The sequence below is a fragment of the Onthophagus taurus genome, chromosome 6 (genome assembly GCF_036711975.1).
Source record: "Onthophagus taurus isolate NC chromosome 6, IU_Otau_3.0, whole genome shotgun sequence".
NCBI classification, from domain to species: Eukaryota; Metazoa; Arthropoda; class Insecta; order Coleoptera; family Scarabaeidae; genus Onthophagus; species Onthophagus taurus.
The window spans coordinates 12064346-12085070 of NC_091971.1; the positions used below are offsets into that span (position 1 = coordinate 12064346).

General features: G+C 32.5%; 1 protein-coding gene across 1 annotated transcript in view; it reads right to left on the minus strand.

The window, feature by feature from the left end:
• LOC111424318 (dipeptidyl peptidase 4) overlaps positions 1 to 20725 on the minus strand; it is a 76893-nt gene that overhangs the window by 17053 nt on the left and 39115 nt on the right. Inside the window, exons 2-10 of the mRNA XM_023057816.2 lie at positions 19568 to 19871; positions 15678 to 15848; positions 15329 to 15466; positions 11622 to 11696; positions 10892 to 10944; positions 10067 to 10281; positions 5447 to 5640; positions 5266 to 5369; positions 4897 to 5026 (exon numbers count right to left, since the gene is read on the minus strand). Of these exons, the coding sequence (XP_022913584.1) occupies positions 4897 to 5026; positions 5266 to 5369; positions 5447 to 5640; positions 10067 to 10281; positions 10892 to 10944; positions 11622 to 11696; positions 15329 to 15466; positions 15678 to 15848; positions 19568 to 19678 (1191 nt within the window). The 5' untranslated portion in view covers positions 19679 to 19871. The remainder of the gene's footprint in view (positions 1 to 4896; positions 5027 to 5265; positions 5370 to 5446; positions 5641 to 10066; positions 10282 to 10891; positions 10945 to 11621; positions 11697 to 15328; positions 15467 to 15677; positions 15849 to 19567; positions 19872 to 20725) is intronic.

Consider the following 20725-nt stretch of genomic DNA (forward strand, 5'->3'; position numbering starts at 1 on the left):
TTTTTAGACGTATTAATGTCTATCATATAACCTCTAAAAACACAGACAGTTACCAGGCGTGGCAAATACTGTGACGTAGACTGCGGGCAACCAACCCGTAGTGGGCTACAAAAATACAATGCATGTAGTAGTCCTGTTAGATTCTACTGTCCTTGATCTGGGTTTATATTACAAATTATATTACAGAACTTTTAGGGAATTAAATTTTATGTTTAATACATACTACTTTACTTATTGTTAGTATAGTGCGGGATATGATTACTTTTCGACAATTTTTTGTATGTCTTTGGGTCGATTTCTCTGATAACACTCCAGAGATAATCTCCCATCATCCCTGCTTCCCAGTAACCTCTTTTCAATGTCATTAAGTCTTGATGGAACCGCTCGCCTGGTTCGTCACTTTCTGCTCCAAGATTGCTTGGAAAAAAAACTAAGTGCGAATGGAGAAAATGGATTTTGAGCGACATATTTGCATTTATGGCTTAGTAATTGTGCAATACATTGGAAATTATTTGGGGATAATTCTCATCCTTATGGTTTACTAAAAATCCATGGACGATTTGTTTGAAGCTAATTCACGCCGTTACTTTTTTTGGTGTTAACATTAACATGAATCGTTGTCATTTATTAATTTTCTTATTTGAGGGCCAACAAATATGCCTTCTTTTAGTTTAGCATACGATAGTTGTGGAAAGAGCTGGGTGAGATATTTAAATGCTGGAATTTCTGGATTCAACGTTTTCACAATGTTTTTCATCAAACCCAGTTTGATGTGTAGTGGAGGTAATATTACAGAAGCTGGTCTCATCAGAGGCTTATTTAAGACATTGAAAGCATCAGTATCGTAATGTTCTCTAGAAGGCCAGTTTTTGCGCACATAATAATAATAATAATAATAAATAAATTTATTGCCATAATAACAAACAAAAAATACAAATTAAAGAAAATGTATACATTTAACTTAATGCATAAATACGGGTAAAAGGGTCGATTTATCGCGTAAGCGATATCTTCCAAACAACCCAATCAATCAGCAGTATACTAAGTTATATAAGAAAAACTATGAATAAACGGCAAGCTGCTATGCAAAACTTATGGTCACTAAAAACGGTGCATAATGATAGTTGCTGGAATAAAAGAAGAAGAGAAGAGAAGAAAAGTAGAAGAAGAGAAGAAAAGGGAGAAAAAAAAGTTCTCAAGAAGATACTTGGAGAGCCAATAAATGACGTTTTAGGTGGTTTTTAAATGTTACAAGGTGAGGAATATTACGGATCTCAGCAGGCAGACTATTCCAAAGGGTTATTGCCTGCACAGCAAACGATTTATGGTAAATCTCGGTGCTATGGGTCGGGAACATAAGCACAGAATCTAACTGAGATCTAGTGCGTTGAAATATACAATACAGATACCTCGGGGTTTGATTGTGAAGAACAGTATATAACATAGTTAATATACGAAACGATCTACGGTTCTGACAGCTTAATATCTATTATGTGTTGAGATCTCTCGAGATCAAAGATATACCGTATGCAGTTGTTTTGAAGTCTTTGCAGTTTGTTTCGTAGTGTTACCGAAAGATCAGGATATGCCGTGTCAGCATAATCAATATGGGGGAAAATCAGGGAAAAACAAAGATTACGACGGATCATGGGAGGAAGGAAGCAACGGAGACTTTTCAGTGAGTGGAAACAATGATAGACCTTTCTGCAGACGGATCGAATTTGAGGTTTCCAGGACATTGTAGAATCCATAACCACCCCAAGGTTTCTAACCGTGTCTGACAGCTGAATAATGTCTCCGTCAAGCATTAAGTGAATGGATGAAAAATCATTCAGCTTTGCCAGTAAAGGTCGACTGCCAAACGCAATTGCTTGAGTTTTAGCAGTATTTAATTTAAGGCCATAACGTTTGGACCAATCCAAAATATTGGAAAGGTCATGATGAAGACGTGCAATTGCTTCGGGAAAATCATCAATAGTTGTCGTAGTGTAAATTTGGAGGTCATCAGCATACACATGATAATTACAAGAAATACAGTGGGTGACGGCATTAATGAAAATCGAAAAGAGCAACGGACCCAACACACTACCCTGGGGTACACCACATTTAATATCACAAGCAGACGAGAGCGCAGAATCAGCACGCACACACAAGGAACGACAGGAAAAGTAAGATTGAAACCAAGATAAACATGAAGAGGTAAATCCAAGGGCAGCTAGTGACGCCAACAAAAGATCGTGATCAACCGAATCGAACGCCTTGCTAAAATCAAGTAATACAAGGATGGTAACACAACGTTTGTCGCAAGCATACCTAATATCATCTGTAATCTTAATAAGCGCTGTTGTCGTGCTATGACCCTTACGAAAACCCGATTGAAAGTCGTTGTGCAAGTTAAATTCTTGTAAATACTCTTGAACTTGTAGATAAACAAGGCACTCGAGAGCTTTAGATAGAACAGATAAAATGGAGATAGGGCGAAAATCATTTAAACTTGAGGGACTCTTGGATTTAGGTATAGGGACAACATGAGCAACCTTCCAGATTGAAGGGAATGAGGATCGTTCAATGGAGAAGTTAAAAATGTGGGTAATAGGAGTAAGAACAATATCCAATATAGGAAGAAGAAGTTTGAGACCAACTCCAACAGCTCCCACACTCGTAGACCTCGAGTGATTCAAGGCATCGCGGACTTCTGACGCAGTGACCAGGACAAAGGAGAAAGAGGAGGATTTAGATGCGGCAAGAATTTCAGAAATAGTTGTCATCCTAGTCCCACCACTAATGAGCAGAGGAGGGTCAGCAAAAAACCTCGCCAATGAATCCACATCACAAGCAGCCCCAACAGAGGGAGACTCAACCGCCCCTAAGGAACGCATCAACTTCCAAAACGTCCTCGGATTAGCATTGGATAGTCTCCGGTAGAAATACATTTTTTTGGCATTTCTACATTGGTGATTGCAACGGTTGCGCAAGATCCTATAGTTATCATAATGATGCTCTCTTGGTCGGCTATCCCAATAACAAAGAAAACAGCAATATTTAACCACAGCAATTACCTGAAAATCATAGAAATGTAAGTCAATACTTAAAAAGTAGAAGTTAGTAAATTTCTTTACTGAGGCAAATTACTTTTAAATCTGCACAAACTTTCCATTCAAATGCGTTATACTGAATTAGGCAAAACCTGTAATATGCGCACATATGTTTCTTTAACATTGACGGCATGAGCAAATGGAATAGTTGGTTATGTGTTTCCATTATGAAGTAAAGCTGCTTTAAGACTGTTTTTATAGCTATTGATAAAAAGACGCCATTCACTTGGGTTATGATCTATTTTCAATCTTTCGTAAAAAAATGTACAAATGCATCGCCTCTGTTTCGATAAACAGTTACACGGATTGTAGGGTGAGAAATCTTCAACAAACTTCAGATCTCTCTGTGACAGTTTATGATTTATTTTGGCATCATAGTCGCTGCTAGATCTATATATCTTCACTTTATCCTTTACTCTGATCACTTTCACTGGATTGCATTAATCGGTCAGGAGGATTTGGTCTTGGTAAAGCTTCGCTGTGCGTCATCGGCTTTTTGGCTGATCTTATATTAGGATAAACCAAACTTTTCTTTGTTTTTTTTTGTTTATGCCGTCTAGGTTTATGTTACAGAAATAGCAATCGCAATGATCTGATATCTGTGACCATAACATTGGAATACCAAACTGTAAATGAGATATAGATGGATGGCGATCTATTCAAAGTTATACCGCAATTCGGACATACAAAGCTGGGTGTCCAGGGCTTGTCTAAATTCGTCAAAGCAAACCCAAAATAATGAGAATACGCTTGTTTTATAACAGTTGTAATTGGTCCCAATAATGTATTGTCCACAAATAAAACAGAATGAATCAGGATTGTTCTTGCATTCAAAACTTTTGCTGCTGTTAGCCATTATCAAAAAAACTTTTACATCACTTTGCTATTTTCTTAGACGAAAGATCACTGAGGTGTCTCAAGAAGAACTGAATATTATGACAATATATTCTCCTTTTATACCAAAAAATATTTCAAAAAAAGAGTTGGAAAAACTTTTTCCAAGAATGTTATTGTTTGTTGTATTTTAAAAATAATAATATTTGTTTCAGTGAATTTAATGTGTATACTTAGAGCCTGGAAGAGTTAAAACACCTCTTCATTAAAAAAAAATTGTTCGTAATAATGTTTCAATAATACAGTGAAAATGGCAAGAAATGAATGAAATTGTCGTAAATTAACGATATCTCCGGTAAAATACATTCGACCATGGTGTCCAATGCTTCGAAATTTAGAGAATTAACTGTTCTACAGGATAGAATAGCTAACTTTTTTGTTCATATATAATATTTTTTCGTTACGCCGCGATTAATGATAAAAAAAATGGGAAAAATGCCAAAAAATTTGATTTTGTTGAGTTGTTTTAGGCTGTAGCAAAATAACGGAGAGTCCGATTTATGCCATCAATACCTCAAAATGTTCGTCTGGATCTCTATTTTCATGTCCATATAGCTACAGAAGCACACTATGCAAAATAAAAAATATATTGAAAATGAACCGTTACACATTTTTTGGTATATCTCGAAAACTGGACGTGATGGAGAAAAACTTAAGACAATTTTAGAATCAGCACAACATTCTCCATTAAAATTAATAAAACACGTTTTATGACTTTGAATTTAAGAATAACAAAGGTGTTACGCGTAGCACTTAAATCGGAATTTACCGACCAAATAACAATTACATCGTGCAACTATTATTACCAAGCCCATCTTGTAAATATTCATCCGCGCAATCGCGCATAAATTTCCATATAATTTGCAAGGACCGCGCATGCAATTTCCGGTTTGTAAAAGAAACAAACCTCCACACAGGTCCAGTTAGGCGCCAAACATGCTGAAACTATACTCAAGTTCTGTGCCCGATTCATCCAGACCGCTGACACTTGCGTGTTATTCTGGCCGAGCCAACCGGCCGACGTCAGGTAGTAGTCCCTGCAACAAAGAGGGTCATTCGTTACCCCTATCTCTGGCACCCTTTCGCCTTTGTTTAGGCGAAAGGCCAGATCAGATCGCCGCAAGTGCCTTTTAAAACGGCCCCTCTTGTGAGTAATGGCTGCTTCAGCTATTGCGTTTGCATGTTTGCACAAGCTCCGACGAGCGTCCTTTACGACAAGTGGTCAACTTACCTCAATGGAATTTTAAAACGAACCAACATTTCTATCTTTACTTACTGGTCTTGAAGCGTCTTCGGCGGCGAAACTTCGTACTGCTTCACGTCCGTCATATTGCTGATATCTACGACCCAAAGTTGAACGGTTGGATTCGGAGTTCCCGGCTGAAATCAACACCCCACCACCGAAAAGGTTGTCTTTCAATGAAAATTAAAGAAGTCGAGAGGTTAGGCTCTCTCACCCTGGGATATCGAACGGTTCGGGCCCCCGGGAAATTGGAGACCCGCTGTGCCCCAACGCTATCCCCCAAGCCTGTCGCTGTAGGGAACCAGGGGAAGGTCACGGTTCCGACGTTGGTATCGTTGAAGGTCGCGTAAATCAGGTGCGTAGCATCCGGTGAACTCCAGAGTGCCTCGGGCGTGCTCAGGACATCCTCTGTGTACCCCCAAAAATTAATTTACTTGGACGGTCACGCACCCCCCCGAAATTGGAACACAAAGTTCAAACCCAACCCAAAAGTTTGATATATTAAACTAATGATTTTTTTTTTCATAATAATAACCTCGATATAACGGACAAAATTATTTTTAAGTCATACTATTAATGTTATCTATTTAATACATCAGTATATAGCGAAATTTCCCTAACTCGAACTTCTATATCTCGAATTATCCTCTAAGGCCCACTTTTATCATCCTCCTAATAAACTATCTAGAGGATAGTTGCCATGGTTACGCCGGTTTTAAATACTCATTGGCTAAGAGCTGGATTTATCTATCGGATAAATTTATCAAGAGGTGGTAAAAGTGGGCCTAAGTCGAATAATTCTCGTAAACTCAAGCGTTTGACTAGTTTTCAAATGTGTTTTTATCTCTCTAAGTCGAATTTATCTGTAACTCGAACTAAACTACTATGGAATTTCTTCAACTTCTACTTCTATAAGTCGAATTTACCAAAGAATAAAATATTCGAATCCGCTCTATAAGTAATTTTAACTACAGAATCACACCACATAGACTCTGGCTCAGAAACTACAGACTGAACCAACTTGAACCAAAACAAACCTATTGTTCTTATTGTTTCAGAATCAGATGAGGGTGATGATAATCTTGAAATGAAATAGTTATCGCTGTGCCTAAATTTGACGAAGCTTATTCCTCTCTTAGAAAGCTTGAAACCTTTGTATTATCAAAAGAGAATGTTGCAGATAATATTCATAATTCTTTATATTTAATAGAAGATTTTCTCGACGAAGAGCAGTTGTCCACTTTAAGCCAAAAGAAAATTGTGGATTGCTTCAAAAAACTTGATTAATTTTCTACTTCCAATAGTATTAAGGTTTCTGTTTTAAATATACGTATTAGAAAAGTACATTTCTAATTTTTTTCTTTACAGCTGAAACTCTAAAAAAATTTCTCTAACTCGAATTCTCCATAACTCGAAGTTTTCTTCCGCTTCTTTAGTGGTTAGAGTTTTATTCACTGTATTTGAATAAAATGTTAGCGCTCATAGATAGAATCTAATCCCCAAGATTCCTCAAGTTGCTCTATTCCATGTTCATAAATAAACTCGGGGTATTCCCCGAATAAAATCAACTATAGTCTAAGTACCATGATGGAAAACTGATGGAGAAAGACTTTATGAATAAAAAATATTACTAATGCATCAAGAAATCATAATCTACACTTACTTCATATTTATCTATCACCAGTTTCGAGTGATATAGCATAAATCACAAAATGTCAAAATTTGACGATTTTTAAATCAATTATAACGGAAGTACTAAAAGTGATGGAGAAAGAAATTATGAATAAAAAATACTCCTAATGCATCAAGAAATCATAATTCATAGTTATTTCAAATGTATCTATCACCAGTTTCTAGTAATAAGTATAGCATATATAACAAAAAGTCTAAATTGGACGATTTTTCTTATTAAAATCAACAATAACATAAGTACTAAAACTGATGGAGAAACATGTTATGAATGAAAAATATTCCTAATGCATCAAGAAATCACATTCCATACGTATTTTATATTTATCTACACCAGCTTCTAGTGAAATAGCATAAATCACAGAATGTCTAAATTGGACGATTTTTTTTAATAAAAACAACTATAACGGAAGTACTACAGCTGATGGAGAAAGACGTTATGAATAAAAACTATTCCTAATGGATCAATAAATCATAATCTAGAATTATTTCATATTTATCTATCACCAGTTTCTAGTGATATAGCATAAATTACAAAATGTTAAACTTGGACGATTCTTCTTAACAAAAACAACTACAACGGAAGTACTAAAACTGATGGAGAAAGACGTTATAAATAAAAAATATTTCTAATGCATCAAGAAATCGTAATCCAGAATCATTTTATATTAATCCATCACCAGTTTCTAGTGATATAGCATAAATCACAAAATATCAATATTTGATGACGTTTTTTAATAAAATCAACTATAACGGAAGTAGTAAAAGTGATGGAGACAGATGTTATGAACAAAAAATTTTCCTAATGCATCAAGAAATCACATTCCATACATATTTTATATTTATCTATTACCAGTTTTTAGTGATATAGCATAACTTACAAAACGTCAAAATTTGACGATTTTTTTTAATAATATTAATTATAACGGAAGTACTAAAAGTGGTGGAGAAAGACGTTATCAATAAAAAATATTCCTAATGCATCAAGAAATCATAATCCATAGTTATTTCAAATTCATTTATCACCAGTTTCTAATGATATAGCATAAATCACAAAATATCAAAATTTGATGACGTTTTGTAATAAAATCAACTATAACGAAAGTAGTAAAAGTGATAGAGACAGATGTTATGAATAAAAAATATTTCTAATGCATCAACAAATCACATTCCATACATATTTTATGTTTATCTATCATCAGTTTCTAGTGATAGAGCATAAATCACAAAATACCAAAATTTCATGACGTTTCTTAATAAAATCACCTATAACGAAAGTAGTAAAAGTGATGGAGCCAGATTTTATGAATAAAAAATATTCCTAATGCATCAAAAAATTATAATCCATAGTTACTTCATATTTCTATCTCCAGTGTCTAGTGATATAGCATAAATCACAAAATGTCAAAATTTAACGATTTTTCTTAATAGAATCGACTATAACGGAAGTACTAAAGCTGATGAAGAGAGAGGTTATGAATGAAAAATATTCCTAATGCATCAAGACATCATAATCTATACTTATTTTACATTTACATATCACCCGTTTCTAGTGATATAGCATAAATCACAAAATGTCAAAACTTGACGATTTTTTTTAACAAAATCAATTATAACGGAAGTACTAAAAGTGGTGGAGAAAGAAATTATGAATAAAAAATATTCCTAATGCATCAAAAAATCATAATCCATAGTTATTTCAAATTTATCTATCACCAGTTTCTAATGATATAGCATAAATCACAAAATATCAAAATTTGATGACATTTTGTAATAAAATCAACAATAACGGAAGTAGTAAAAGTGATGGAGACCGATGTTATGAATAAAAAATATTTCTAATGCATCAACAAATCACATTCCATACATATTTTATATTTGTCTATCACCAGTTTCTAGTGATATAGCATAAATCACAAAATATCAAAATTTGATGACGTTTCATAATAAAATCACTTATAACGAAAGTAGTAAAAGTGATGGAGCAAGATCTTATGAATAAAAAATATTCCTAATGCATCAAGAAATCATAATCCATACTTATTTCACATTTATCTATTACCAGCTTCTAGTGATATACCATAAATCCCTAAAATGTCTAAGTTTGACAACTTTTCTTAATAAACTTAAGTATAACAGAAGTACTAAATGTGGTGGAGATAGATGTTATAAATAAAAAATATACCTAATGCATCAAAAAATCATAATCCATACTTACTTCATATTTATTTATCACCAGTGTCTGGTGATATAGCATAAATCACAAAATGTCAAAATTTAACGATTTTTCTTAATAGAATCGACTATAGCGGAAGTACTAAAGCTGATGGAGAGAGAGGTTATGAATGAAAAATATTCCTAATTCATCAAAACATCATAATCTATACTTATTTTACATTTACATATCACCAGTTTCTAGTGATATAGCATAAATTCCCAAAATGTCTAAATTTGACAACTTTTCTTAATAAAATTAACGATAACGGAAGCACTAAATGTGGTGGAGATACACGTTGTGAATAAAAAATATTCCTAATACATCAAGAAATCATAATCCATACTTATTTCGTATTTATCTATCACCAGATACTAGTGATATAGCATAAACTATAAAATTTAAAAATTGGACGATTTTTCTTAATAAATTCACCTACACCGGAAGTACTAAAACTGATGGAGAAATGAATGAATGCATACGGTATAATGCAAGTAACAATGCTACCTAAAATGTTACATAATAAAATCCAAGCTTTGAACATCGACATAATACATTATTAAATTTCTAAATATGTTCGTTAAAGTCAGCTGCAATAATGATCATGAGACTAGGATATTTTCTGCACATGCACCCGAATGTTTCTAGTTGTAGGTCTAGTGTCAGTTCTAGTGCTAGTGTTAGTTCTAGTTTTGGTTATTATTCAGCTTTAGATTGTTGTATGTTTTTCATTGAACTAAAACTAGGTCTACCACGAGCAGTCTTCTTAGATTCTACCGTCCTTGGTATAGATAAATATAAAGCTAAATAGATTGAACGCAACTATAACGGACTTTTGGTTATAACGGACACTCCTTTCCCCATTTTAGTCCGTTATATCGAGGTTTTACTATACTACTTCATAATTAAATTTTTACTTCTTTTAAATACCTTGATAAAGCCAATCGGGTATTCCATTATATACGATATCTGGTTGTCCGGTGAAGGTTAATCTGGTATCTTCAAGTTCCGTAGGTGATTGACGGATGTAAATGTCGTTTTCGTACACTATAAGGATTTGTGTGGTGTCTCCGAGAAATGCCGCGTACTGCAGCATTTGGAACTGCGCGTGCGAAGCGGACGCAAGGCGCAGCGGTATCTGATGACTTATTAAATAAAAACAAATTAGATACTAAATAATCCGTGCCTAAATCGAATTTACAATCGCGTAATAACCGAGTACAAGTCGGCTAGAGTTGCTCGATTAGATCTCTATGTAAATCAAGCGGGCGGCGAACTCAACGTAACTCGATTTTGAAGTTGCACGGAACGGAGAATAGAGTCATTTCCGCTATCTCGTCGAGTCCCCGGAAGGTTTCCGTTTTTAATGTTAACGCGCGAATGCCGATAGTATTACTTCAGGTATTGCGAATGAAAAGATGTTGAAAAGACGTGTCGAGAATATGAGGGGATTTGCGAATAATGCGGTTGGATTTCGTGGATGTATCGGTAAAATGCGGTTTCACTTCGTATCACCTGATATTCAGGTTAACCCACATAGTGTGATGTTAACACATGACTTTATCCAGACCGCAGAAATAGCTGGGTGTAAAATATACGGTACTGACACATGCAGTTTATCTTTAGTAATTAATGCCGTGTTAAAATGGGTCTTCCAAGGACTAAACTCGAATGGAACCGCGTATCAGATGCGTTTTATCTCTAGATCATAAATTAGCTGTTTGCCAGAAAGTAGGCTTTGCGTGTTTTACTTACTCGTTGCTGACTTCGTAAATGGTATAGTAGGCTGTGTACGATTGTCTGAAAACCTGAAAATAAAGAAGGGAAATATATTTCCTTAGGGGCTGTTTAAAAATAGAACTTTTTCCGAACGATTTCGTTATCTTTTTCGATTCGTCTCTATTCATAGGGAAATACCCGCTTGATTATCGCATTGTTCCACGTAAAAACAACCCTTTTTGACCTCCCCCCCAAAAGCTGCATGCTCTACTTCCTCGGCATTGTGAGTACAGGGCAAATACGTAAACTTTCTGAGAATTTTGCAGAGCGTCGTGGCCATCGCCAGCGTCGGAATACAGATCGACGCCGCCCTGGGCGCCTGCCAAGAACCCTTTGGGGGGCGCCGCGGGGGCGCCCCATCCTAAATCACATCCCTTGTCTATGCTGCCCCTTTTCGGTAGCTGTCTCTGTGTATGTGCGCGCACTCGGATTTCGACGAGAGATGCAATTAGGACTCAAGGAACGGATATTGGAGGAATTTGAACCGATCCTTCTAGTAAGGATCCGTTTAAATCGACAATGGGAAGATATAACTCATTTTAGAAAACTAGACACCCAACAAAAAAATAAATAAAAGCAATATGACAACAAAATCATTTCATATTTTCATTGAAGAACTAAATTGGAGTAATTTTAGACGATATTTCAACTAGAATTTATCTGATTTAGAAAGTTCTAACTGGGGTTTATGTAGTGTTATACTTACTGATTTAATATTATGTTGGAAGAGCACGAATTTCAAATCCCTGGAGCACTGGTACCCCCTGACGTCGAGCTGCCGCTGCAAGAGAAAGCCGAAAATCGTAAATCACACCCCTAAATGAGTTCGGGTTCGTGTTGATTCAAGATAACGCGCGACTGCTTTATTATTAATGCCAAGGCGATTACCTAAATTAATGCTCGATGTAAACTAAATAATATTCAATACAAAAAAAATTAAAATAATTACGTATTATTACATCACTCAAACGTCCTAGTTCAATAATGATTGATTTCAGATGAATGGGTAATTAGATCTGTTAAGATAACATGCATAATTAGGTTGAAATGACGATGTAACGTCAACACGTGATGGCTAATACAAGGTAAATGGTCCTAATTCAAGCCGGATACATTATTAATTAATTACATTAGTCTACAAAAAAAAATTCATAAAATGTACAGGCCAAAATTGAAAATATCATAAAACCAACAAGTGCAATTATCTTGGTTATTATTACAGGTGGAGTATTATAACTAAGACATTATATGGACACTTTTTTACGGAGAATCTGATGACGTAGTCAAAATTTTTTCGGTTTTAGATTTTGAGATATTATGACAATTTTCGTTCTTTTAAATGGAAACAACCACTGATTATTCGCTTATTAAATTCGTTATATTTTTCTGATTACAAAAATATGGGATTAGATAGGTCTATTTCTTATTGTTTTAGAATAAAGCTAAAATAAACTTTTTGTTTAGTGTCGTCAAAAAAATTAAATTTACAGTTTCCTGTAAATTACAGTACTATAACTAAAAATTATTCTACTAAAAATTTATATAAAATTTACTTTATTTTCTAATATGTAACATTCTAACATGTTAAACTTTTCGTAATTCATCTTAAAAAACAGGATTTTTAATTTGACACTTCAGTTCATTTGAATTAAAAATAAAAATGTATGATCGCCATCTATCAACAATTTATTAAGTCATTTAATAATAATATTAAATATTAATAAAAATTGCGAAATAATGCAATCTATTCCAACTTTTGTGTAAAACAAATATAAATTAAATAGTTCAACAAATGTATTTGTTTCAAATATCAGAAATATGTTTTTTTAATTTTTAGTTATAATTTACAGGAAACTGTAAATTTAATTTCTTTGACAAAAAGAAAGTTTATTTTTAGCTTTATTCTAAAACAATAAGAAATAGACATGTCAAACCCTATATTTTTGTAATCAGAAAAAAATAACGAATTTAATAAGCGAATAATCAGTCATGATATCTCAAAATCTAAAACCAAAAAATTTTTGTCCACGACTTTATACAGTTATAATATACAGGGTGATTTATAACATACGGAGCAGACTAAAAGGGCAGGTAATTGGCGTCAAACTGAACAGATTTTCTTAATAATGTTTTGTTAAAAACTTAATAGTTACATAGAGATGTAAATGTAGACAATTCATTGTTTCAGTAGTTTTGTTGTTTTAGGTAATACGTAATTTGTTAAAAGAAATAATAGATGTTAAATTTAATAAATAATAACTTAAATTATTTTTTTTAATATTAATTTAATTTAAATAATAATTAATTAATTTTAGTAAAGAAAACGACGTTTTATAAAATTGACATTTAATTTTGACAAATTGTCGTGAAGTTGGTTACAGTGAATTTGTGTCACATTGACGTTTAAACTTTATTCAAAAGTTTATTTAAAAAATAAATTTTTGGAATCAATTTCAATAGTCGTGGACAAAGTATAGTATTCTACTTGCATATAATGAGCTATTATTCACTCAGGTTAATTATGCCACTGGCTACGCTCGTGACATAAACTTAACCTTCCTGAATAATAGCCCTCATTGTATGTTGATATAATAATATACTATTTTGACTACGTCATGAAATTCTCTGTAAAAAAGTATCCATATAATGTCTTAGTTATAATACTCCACCTATAATAATAACCAAGATAATTGTACTTGTTGGTTTTATTTATTTATTATGGTTTTCGGCATTAGTCGTTTCTCAAAAAACGAGATCATGACATGTAAGCTACTTTTTTTCTAACTCTTATAGTTTCCGAGTTAGCCTATTCGGACATCGACTTTGAACCACCCTGTACATTTGACGTCACTGTATTTCCTTATGTAATTTGGTTTCCTAAACCCAAAAATGACATTTAAAATTTTTTCTATGGATACGTTTCGAAACTACGATTTTTTATTATTTTCTGGGTAATTTGACTATTTGCAGCATATCTCGAGTTAGAGATGACCGATCTGGTCGTGCTATTCATTAAATTAAAGAGTATTGTATACCCAATAAATGTTATTAATACTTTTTCCAATCGGTTCGGTAGATTTAAAACAATGTTCCATAATATGTAAAAAAAGGAATTTTTTTTAGACAAAATGTGAGCCAAAAATTCATTCAATATCCGTGGAGAGTCGCAAAAAAATTCTTTTTTACCTTTTACGTAAAGTTTGCTCTTTTTAGAAGACAACAAGGTACGCAGGATAAGAATCTGTGGAGAAATTACCAAAAATTATGATCTATATGTGAGAGCACAGCTTTTTCTTGTAGAGGAAAGGAGGCAAATATCGACCACTTAAGCATCAACAGTTACAATGAATTTCGTTTTACAATGACGAAGATAAACTCTTGCAGGTTTATGGAAAAATGTCTTACTCAAATAAAATATCTAATGAATATATAATTGCATTAAGCTATTTTGTGTTAGGGGAAAAAAATTGCAGACATTATTTTGGCGGATAAAATCGACCTGTTGGCTAAAATCGATCAGGTATTTCTACAAGATATTTATTAAAAACGAATATAAAGAGTATTTTTTATTTTGAAAAAAGGAAACTGAAAACAATTAACATTTTGAGCGACATCTCCACCATAAGTCATTATTTCTTCCAAAATCATGACATATTCTACATGTTTCATCTTCATCGGAAATCTTCTGTTGTTGACCTAGACACCGCTTAACTCTCTTCGCGGGCTTTTTCTTCATTTTCCTTCTTTTTTCCTTCTTTTCCAGTTCTTCTTTAATTGGCGTTGAAGTCAGAATGTTGCATTCTACTAGTGTTACTTCTAGTTTTCACTGTAGGTAATGGTAAAAGATCTATAAAACTTGCGTTCTCTTTCTTGGGTTGAACAGTTTTGCCTTCTTCGTGAGTCATCTCATCTTCTAAAACTTCTTCCAAACCTAATTCTGAGGAAAATTCTGATTCTGATTCTGTCGACTTTCGACGGCGTTTATGTTTAGAAAGAAACTCTCGTGAATTTAGTTCCGAAGTGGACGGTTCAGGGATAGAAGAAAGTCTTCTGTCTAAATTTTTGTCTGGTTGAGCATTATTACTGCTTTGTGTGGCAGCAGCCGATGTAGGATGTGTCGTACCAGATGGAGTTTCTATGGCTGGGAGTAAATTCATCATCACTAAAAACAAAACGATTGAAAGGGAATATCCCGGTCACTTGGAAAGCCTTTTTGGTTCACATTTTGTCTAAAAAAATCCCTTTTTTACATATTGAACCGATTGGAATAAGATTGAGATATGCTGCAAATAGTCAAATTACCCCTTAAAAAAATCATAGCTCCAAAACGTATCTATAGAAAAAATTTGAAATGTACAGTGGCGTCAAATGTACATTTTATAAATTCTTTTTTACTATTATACTATTACTTACCAGTGTGTGATTAGTAACTAGAAGCGACACGGTGAAGTTAGTAGTATCAAAGACAGCTAAACCGCCGTTGTCATCCTGAAAGACGAAGTGGGTGTCGGAGATCCAAGAAGGAGGTAGCTTCCTGGGGCTCAAGTTTCCCTATGTAACGAAAACGAAACAAGTTTCAGTGAAATTCACGGTTTATTCCAACCCTACAACGTTCCCAAGTTATTAAACAGAACGTGGAAGTTTGCGATTCCAATTAAGAGACCGTGTGAAAGACAGGAATCATCTGTATTCATGGAATCGCATGGAATTTTTTTTTTTGATATCGTATAAAATGTTTAAACTGTGATAATTAAACGATTACCTGCAGGTACTCGTCCAAGTCCATACGTTTTCCATGCCAGTATAAAAGTTCGTCTACGTAGCCTAAGAGGTAGATGGCGATTACTATACCGGTTACAACCAGACCGATTACTAATAGGGAAAAAATTATCGACCACCAATTGTGACCTTCATCAGCTTGGTATGCTAATTCCTATAAAGTGTAAGTTTTAAAAGAAAAAATTATTATAATTTAATTATTTTTAAAATTTTGTGTTGTTATATACAAATTTAAATTATTCTAAGAAAATTTAAACGAGAAAGTATTTTTTTTTGTGCACACATACTTAGAAACTAAGGGGGGCATAAAAATTTACTAATTTGGAGTAAAATTTCTAAATCGTTTTGTGTCAACTAAATCTCTAGAATTTGTAATGTGCTTAATTACTATTTTACAGTGCTTAAGTGTATTATCTAAGATAATTTAGGTCATATTTATCAATATATTATATATATAGAATATAAAAAACCTCTAGATTTTGTTCTTTTTGATGTATTTTGGTTTTTGCAGCAAACTTTTTGTTATTGTTCTGTAAGATATTTGCTAAGAAATCATTACTTCACTGTTTTATCAAAAATAACAGTTTGTGATGGGTTTTAAGCAAATTCAAGCACAAATGTGAGTTCACCAACTAGAACTTTATAATTCTAGTATTTGGAACAACTGGATACGATCAATCTCCTGGTCATAGCGTAAGTCTAATTTAACAACTACTGAGGATTTGTTTCCTGAAATAATTTATTCTGAATGATTTATGAACGTAGTCGAGTCTGTTCAGAATTTGAATTTGTGTTTAGTAGAGGACATTTTTAATCACAAACTTGTGTATACTCAAAAAGTTTCAGATTCCCAGTAAATCCAATATTTACAACAGTAATTGATGACCAACTATATTGTTGTACATGGTGGGGTAGAGGAATTGTTTATTTAAAAAATCAATTGGAAAATAATGCATTGTTGCATTAAAAAGAGGATACTTTAATTAATAATTGGTGATATTTCCACAAGGATCCTTCAAGAAATTAATTTTATAGCGAATTTTGAAAATTATCGATGAAAATTGCAACATCGAAAATTTTATCAAAACTTCAAATATTGCTTTGTCAAAAACTAAAAGTAATTTTTTAAAACGTGTAGGTTCATTAGAAAGAGGACACTTTTATTAACACTTTGGGATATTTTCATACTCGTATGCCAAGGAATGGATTTTATACGAATTTTTAAATCTTAATCGGCGAAAATTCGAAAAAATTGTCGATCATTTCAAAAATTTATTTCTCAAAAACTAAAAGCGATTTTTATAAACGGCTTGTTGCATTGAAAAGAGGATACTTTAATTAATAATTGGTGATATTTCCATAAGGATCCTTCAAGAAATTAATTTTATAGCGAATTTTGAAAATTATCGATGAAAATTGCAACATCAAAAATTTTATCAAAACTTCAAATATTGTTTTCTCAAAAACGAAAAGTAATTTTTCAAAACGGGTTGGTTCATTGGAAAGAGGACACTTTTATTAACACTTTGGGAAATTTTCATACTCATATTCCAAGAAATGGATTTTATATGAATTTTTAAAACTTAATCGGCGAAAATTGCAAAATTCGAAAAAATGTCGATCATTTCAAAAATTTATTTCTCAAGAACTAAAAGTGATTTTTCAAAACGGCTGTTTGCATTAAAAAGAGGATACTTTAATTAATAACTGGTTATATTTTCACAAGGATCCTTCAAGAAATTAATTTTATAGCGAATTTTGAAAATTATCGATGAAAATTGCAACGTCGAAAATCTTATCAAAACTTCAAATATTGTTTTCTCAAAAACGAAAAGTAATTTTTCAAAACGGGTTGGTTCATTGGAAAGAGGACATTTTTATTAATACTTTGGGAAATTTTCATACTCATATTCCAAGAAATGGATTTTATACGAATTTTTAAAACTTAATTGGCGAAAATTGCAAAATTCGAAAAAATTTGCGATCATTTCAAAAATTTATTTCTCAAAAACTATAAGCGAGTTTTCAAAACGGCTTGTTGCATTAAAAAGAGGATACTTTAATTAATAATTGGTGATACTTCCATAAGGATCCTTCAAGAAATTAATTTTATAGCGAATTTTGAAAATTATCGATGAAAATTGCAACATCGAAAATTTTATCAAAACTTCAAATATTGATTTCTCAAAAACTAAAAGTAATTTTTTAAAACGTGTTGGTTCATTGGAAAGAGGACACTTTTATTAACACTTTGGGAAATTTTCATACTCATATTCCAAGAAATGGATTTTATACAAATTTTTAAAACTTAATCGGCGAAAATTGTAAAATTCGAAAAAATTGTCGATCATTTCAAAAATTTATTTTTCAAAAACTAAAAGCGATTTTTCAAAACAGCTTGTTGCATTAAAAAGAGGATACTTTAATTAACAATATGATGATATTTCCACAAGGATCCTTCAAGAAATTAATTTTATAGCGAATTTTGAAAATTATCGATGAAAATTGCAACATCGAAAATTTTATCAAAATTTCAAATATTGATTTCTCAAAAACTAAAAGTAATTTTTTAAAACGTGTTGGTTCATTGGAAAGAGGACACTTTTATTAACACTTTGGGAAATTTTCATACTCATATTCCAAGAAATGGATTTTATACAAATTTTTAAAACTTAATCGGCGAAAATTGTAAAATTCGAAAAAATTGTCGATCATTTCAAAAATTTATTTCTCAAGAACTGAAAGTGATTTTTCAAAATGGCTTTTTGCATTAAAAAGGGGATACTTTAATTAATAATTGGTGATATTTTCACAAGGATCCTTCAAGAAATTAATTTTATAGCGAATTTTGAAAATTATCGATAAAAATTGCAACATCGAAAATTTTATCAAAACTTCAAATATTGTTTTCTCAAAAACGAAAAGTTATTTTTCAAAACGTGTTGGTTCATTGGAAAGAGGACACTTTTATTAACACTTTGGGAAATTTTCATACTCATGTTCCAAGAAATGGATTTTATACGAATTTTTAAAACTTAATCGGCGAAAATTGCAAAATTCGAAAAAATTGTCGATCTTTTCAAAAATTTATTTTTCAAAAACTAAAAGCGATTTTTCAAAACAGCTTGTTGCATTAAAAAGAGGATACTTTAATTAACAATATGATGATATTTCCACAAGGATCCTTCAAGAAATTAATTTTATAGCGAATTTTGAAAATTATCGATGAAAATTGCAACATCGAAAATTTGATCAAAACTTCAAATATGCTAAACGTAATCTTTTGTTATATTAAAAAGAGGATACTTTAATTAATAATCAATGAAAAAAGTCCTATTGAGGTTGAACTTGATTATTATCTGCAGTGTCCAACACCTAAAAGAGATACTAATTCCTGTGAATGGATAATCCAATCAATCTAGAGGTATTCTTAATTGAACACAAAATTTATTCTTTAATAAATTGATAAATAAGCCTATAAATAAGTGATTCTTAAAACTACAAACTTTAAAAACCTTCTAATTGATCTAAAACTATTAGGTCAGTCAGTATCCATTCCAATCTCTACCTCAAGTAAGAATACATACCACATATCCAGATGCACTAAGAATATGATGACAGAAAAAAAATCACTGATGGAGAAAAAAAAATTGGTAATGATATCAGTGATTTTTTTATTGATTGGTTTTGATTTGAAAGATTAAACCCAAAACCAATCGTAGTCATAACTAGAAACGCCTCAACATCTAATTTTTTTCAAAAATTCTTTAAGGCGTCAGAAAAAGAACAGTTTTATTAGGTGGCAATCAACGTTAAATTACAGCATTCCCATTAAAAAGGTCCTTGCTGCTTGAAAAAGATTGGAGTACTGACCTCTTCCTCACCTACCTCGGCCTTCTTCGCTTTTGGGTCGGCGACCTGAAGCGTTTCATCCGGAGGAAGTCGCCACTCGTTCCTATCAGCTCCATGCACATTTGCGTGCATTCCGCCTTATTTGATTTTAACTTTCGCCTTATTAAAATCAGGCGACTAATTTCTATAATTTATTTTCTTCTTTTTTAAATTGAAACTTTAAATTTAACTGTTTTAAAGTGTTTTAACTTGTATTCGATGCGTGGTCTTCTAAAATAGATTGAGTAGAAGTTTTGGTGCGTTGAAGATGAAAGGATAAAAGAGCCTGAAAAAAAAAGCATATTGTAGTTCTTTACAACTTTATTAAAAGCACGGTGAGCTTTAGAAACATAAAACGAGCTTGGTACGGCGAAAATTGCTTTTGTAGAAATAAACTTAGGAATACGTATAAACCGGGGTTTTACACGTTTTCCTCTTTATCGTAAGACAAACGAATTGTTTTTGGTATAAATAAATAAAGATACAAGAGAGACTGTTTATCTTCTAAATAGTTAGTGTTGCCAAGTTAAGTTTTGTGTCGATATATCAACGACGTTGCATGGGATGGGTTTATTTTCTTTTAAGTTTCAACGACAAAGCGGAGATTTCCACGAAATCCACGACAGCTTTGAACTTTTCGTTTCTACCCCTACACATCAAACCCCCTCGATATCTTTTTACTGTCGAAGCGGCGAGATTAATAGCTGTTCGTCTTCTCCCTTTCGACTTTAAAATTAGGTGAGGATATTGAAATAGATTCGAGAAAGTCCCATAAAAATAGAATCAAATAAAACAGATCCTATTTTTTGAAAATTTTTTATTCTAAAAAGTTTTTGTGGTAAACACCTTGTTCTAAATTTGCTCTCATTTGCATAATATTGAGTCAAGAAATGATTGATACCACCCGATCGTTATCTAAATTCATGCAGTCATCAAAAATACATAAATTTTTCAACTCGTTTCGTTATGAGAAGACATTTAAATAGTAGAAACGGTTTCTTTCTGTGTTAAAAATCGTAAATATGGTCGAACTCCGGGAGTCTCGAGGGCACAATATAAACACTTTATGTTCTCAGGGCGTCGTATATTCTTTTACAACTTCAAACTCGTTTATACAAACCAGATTTTAGTTTTTTATGT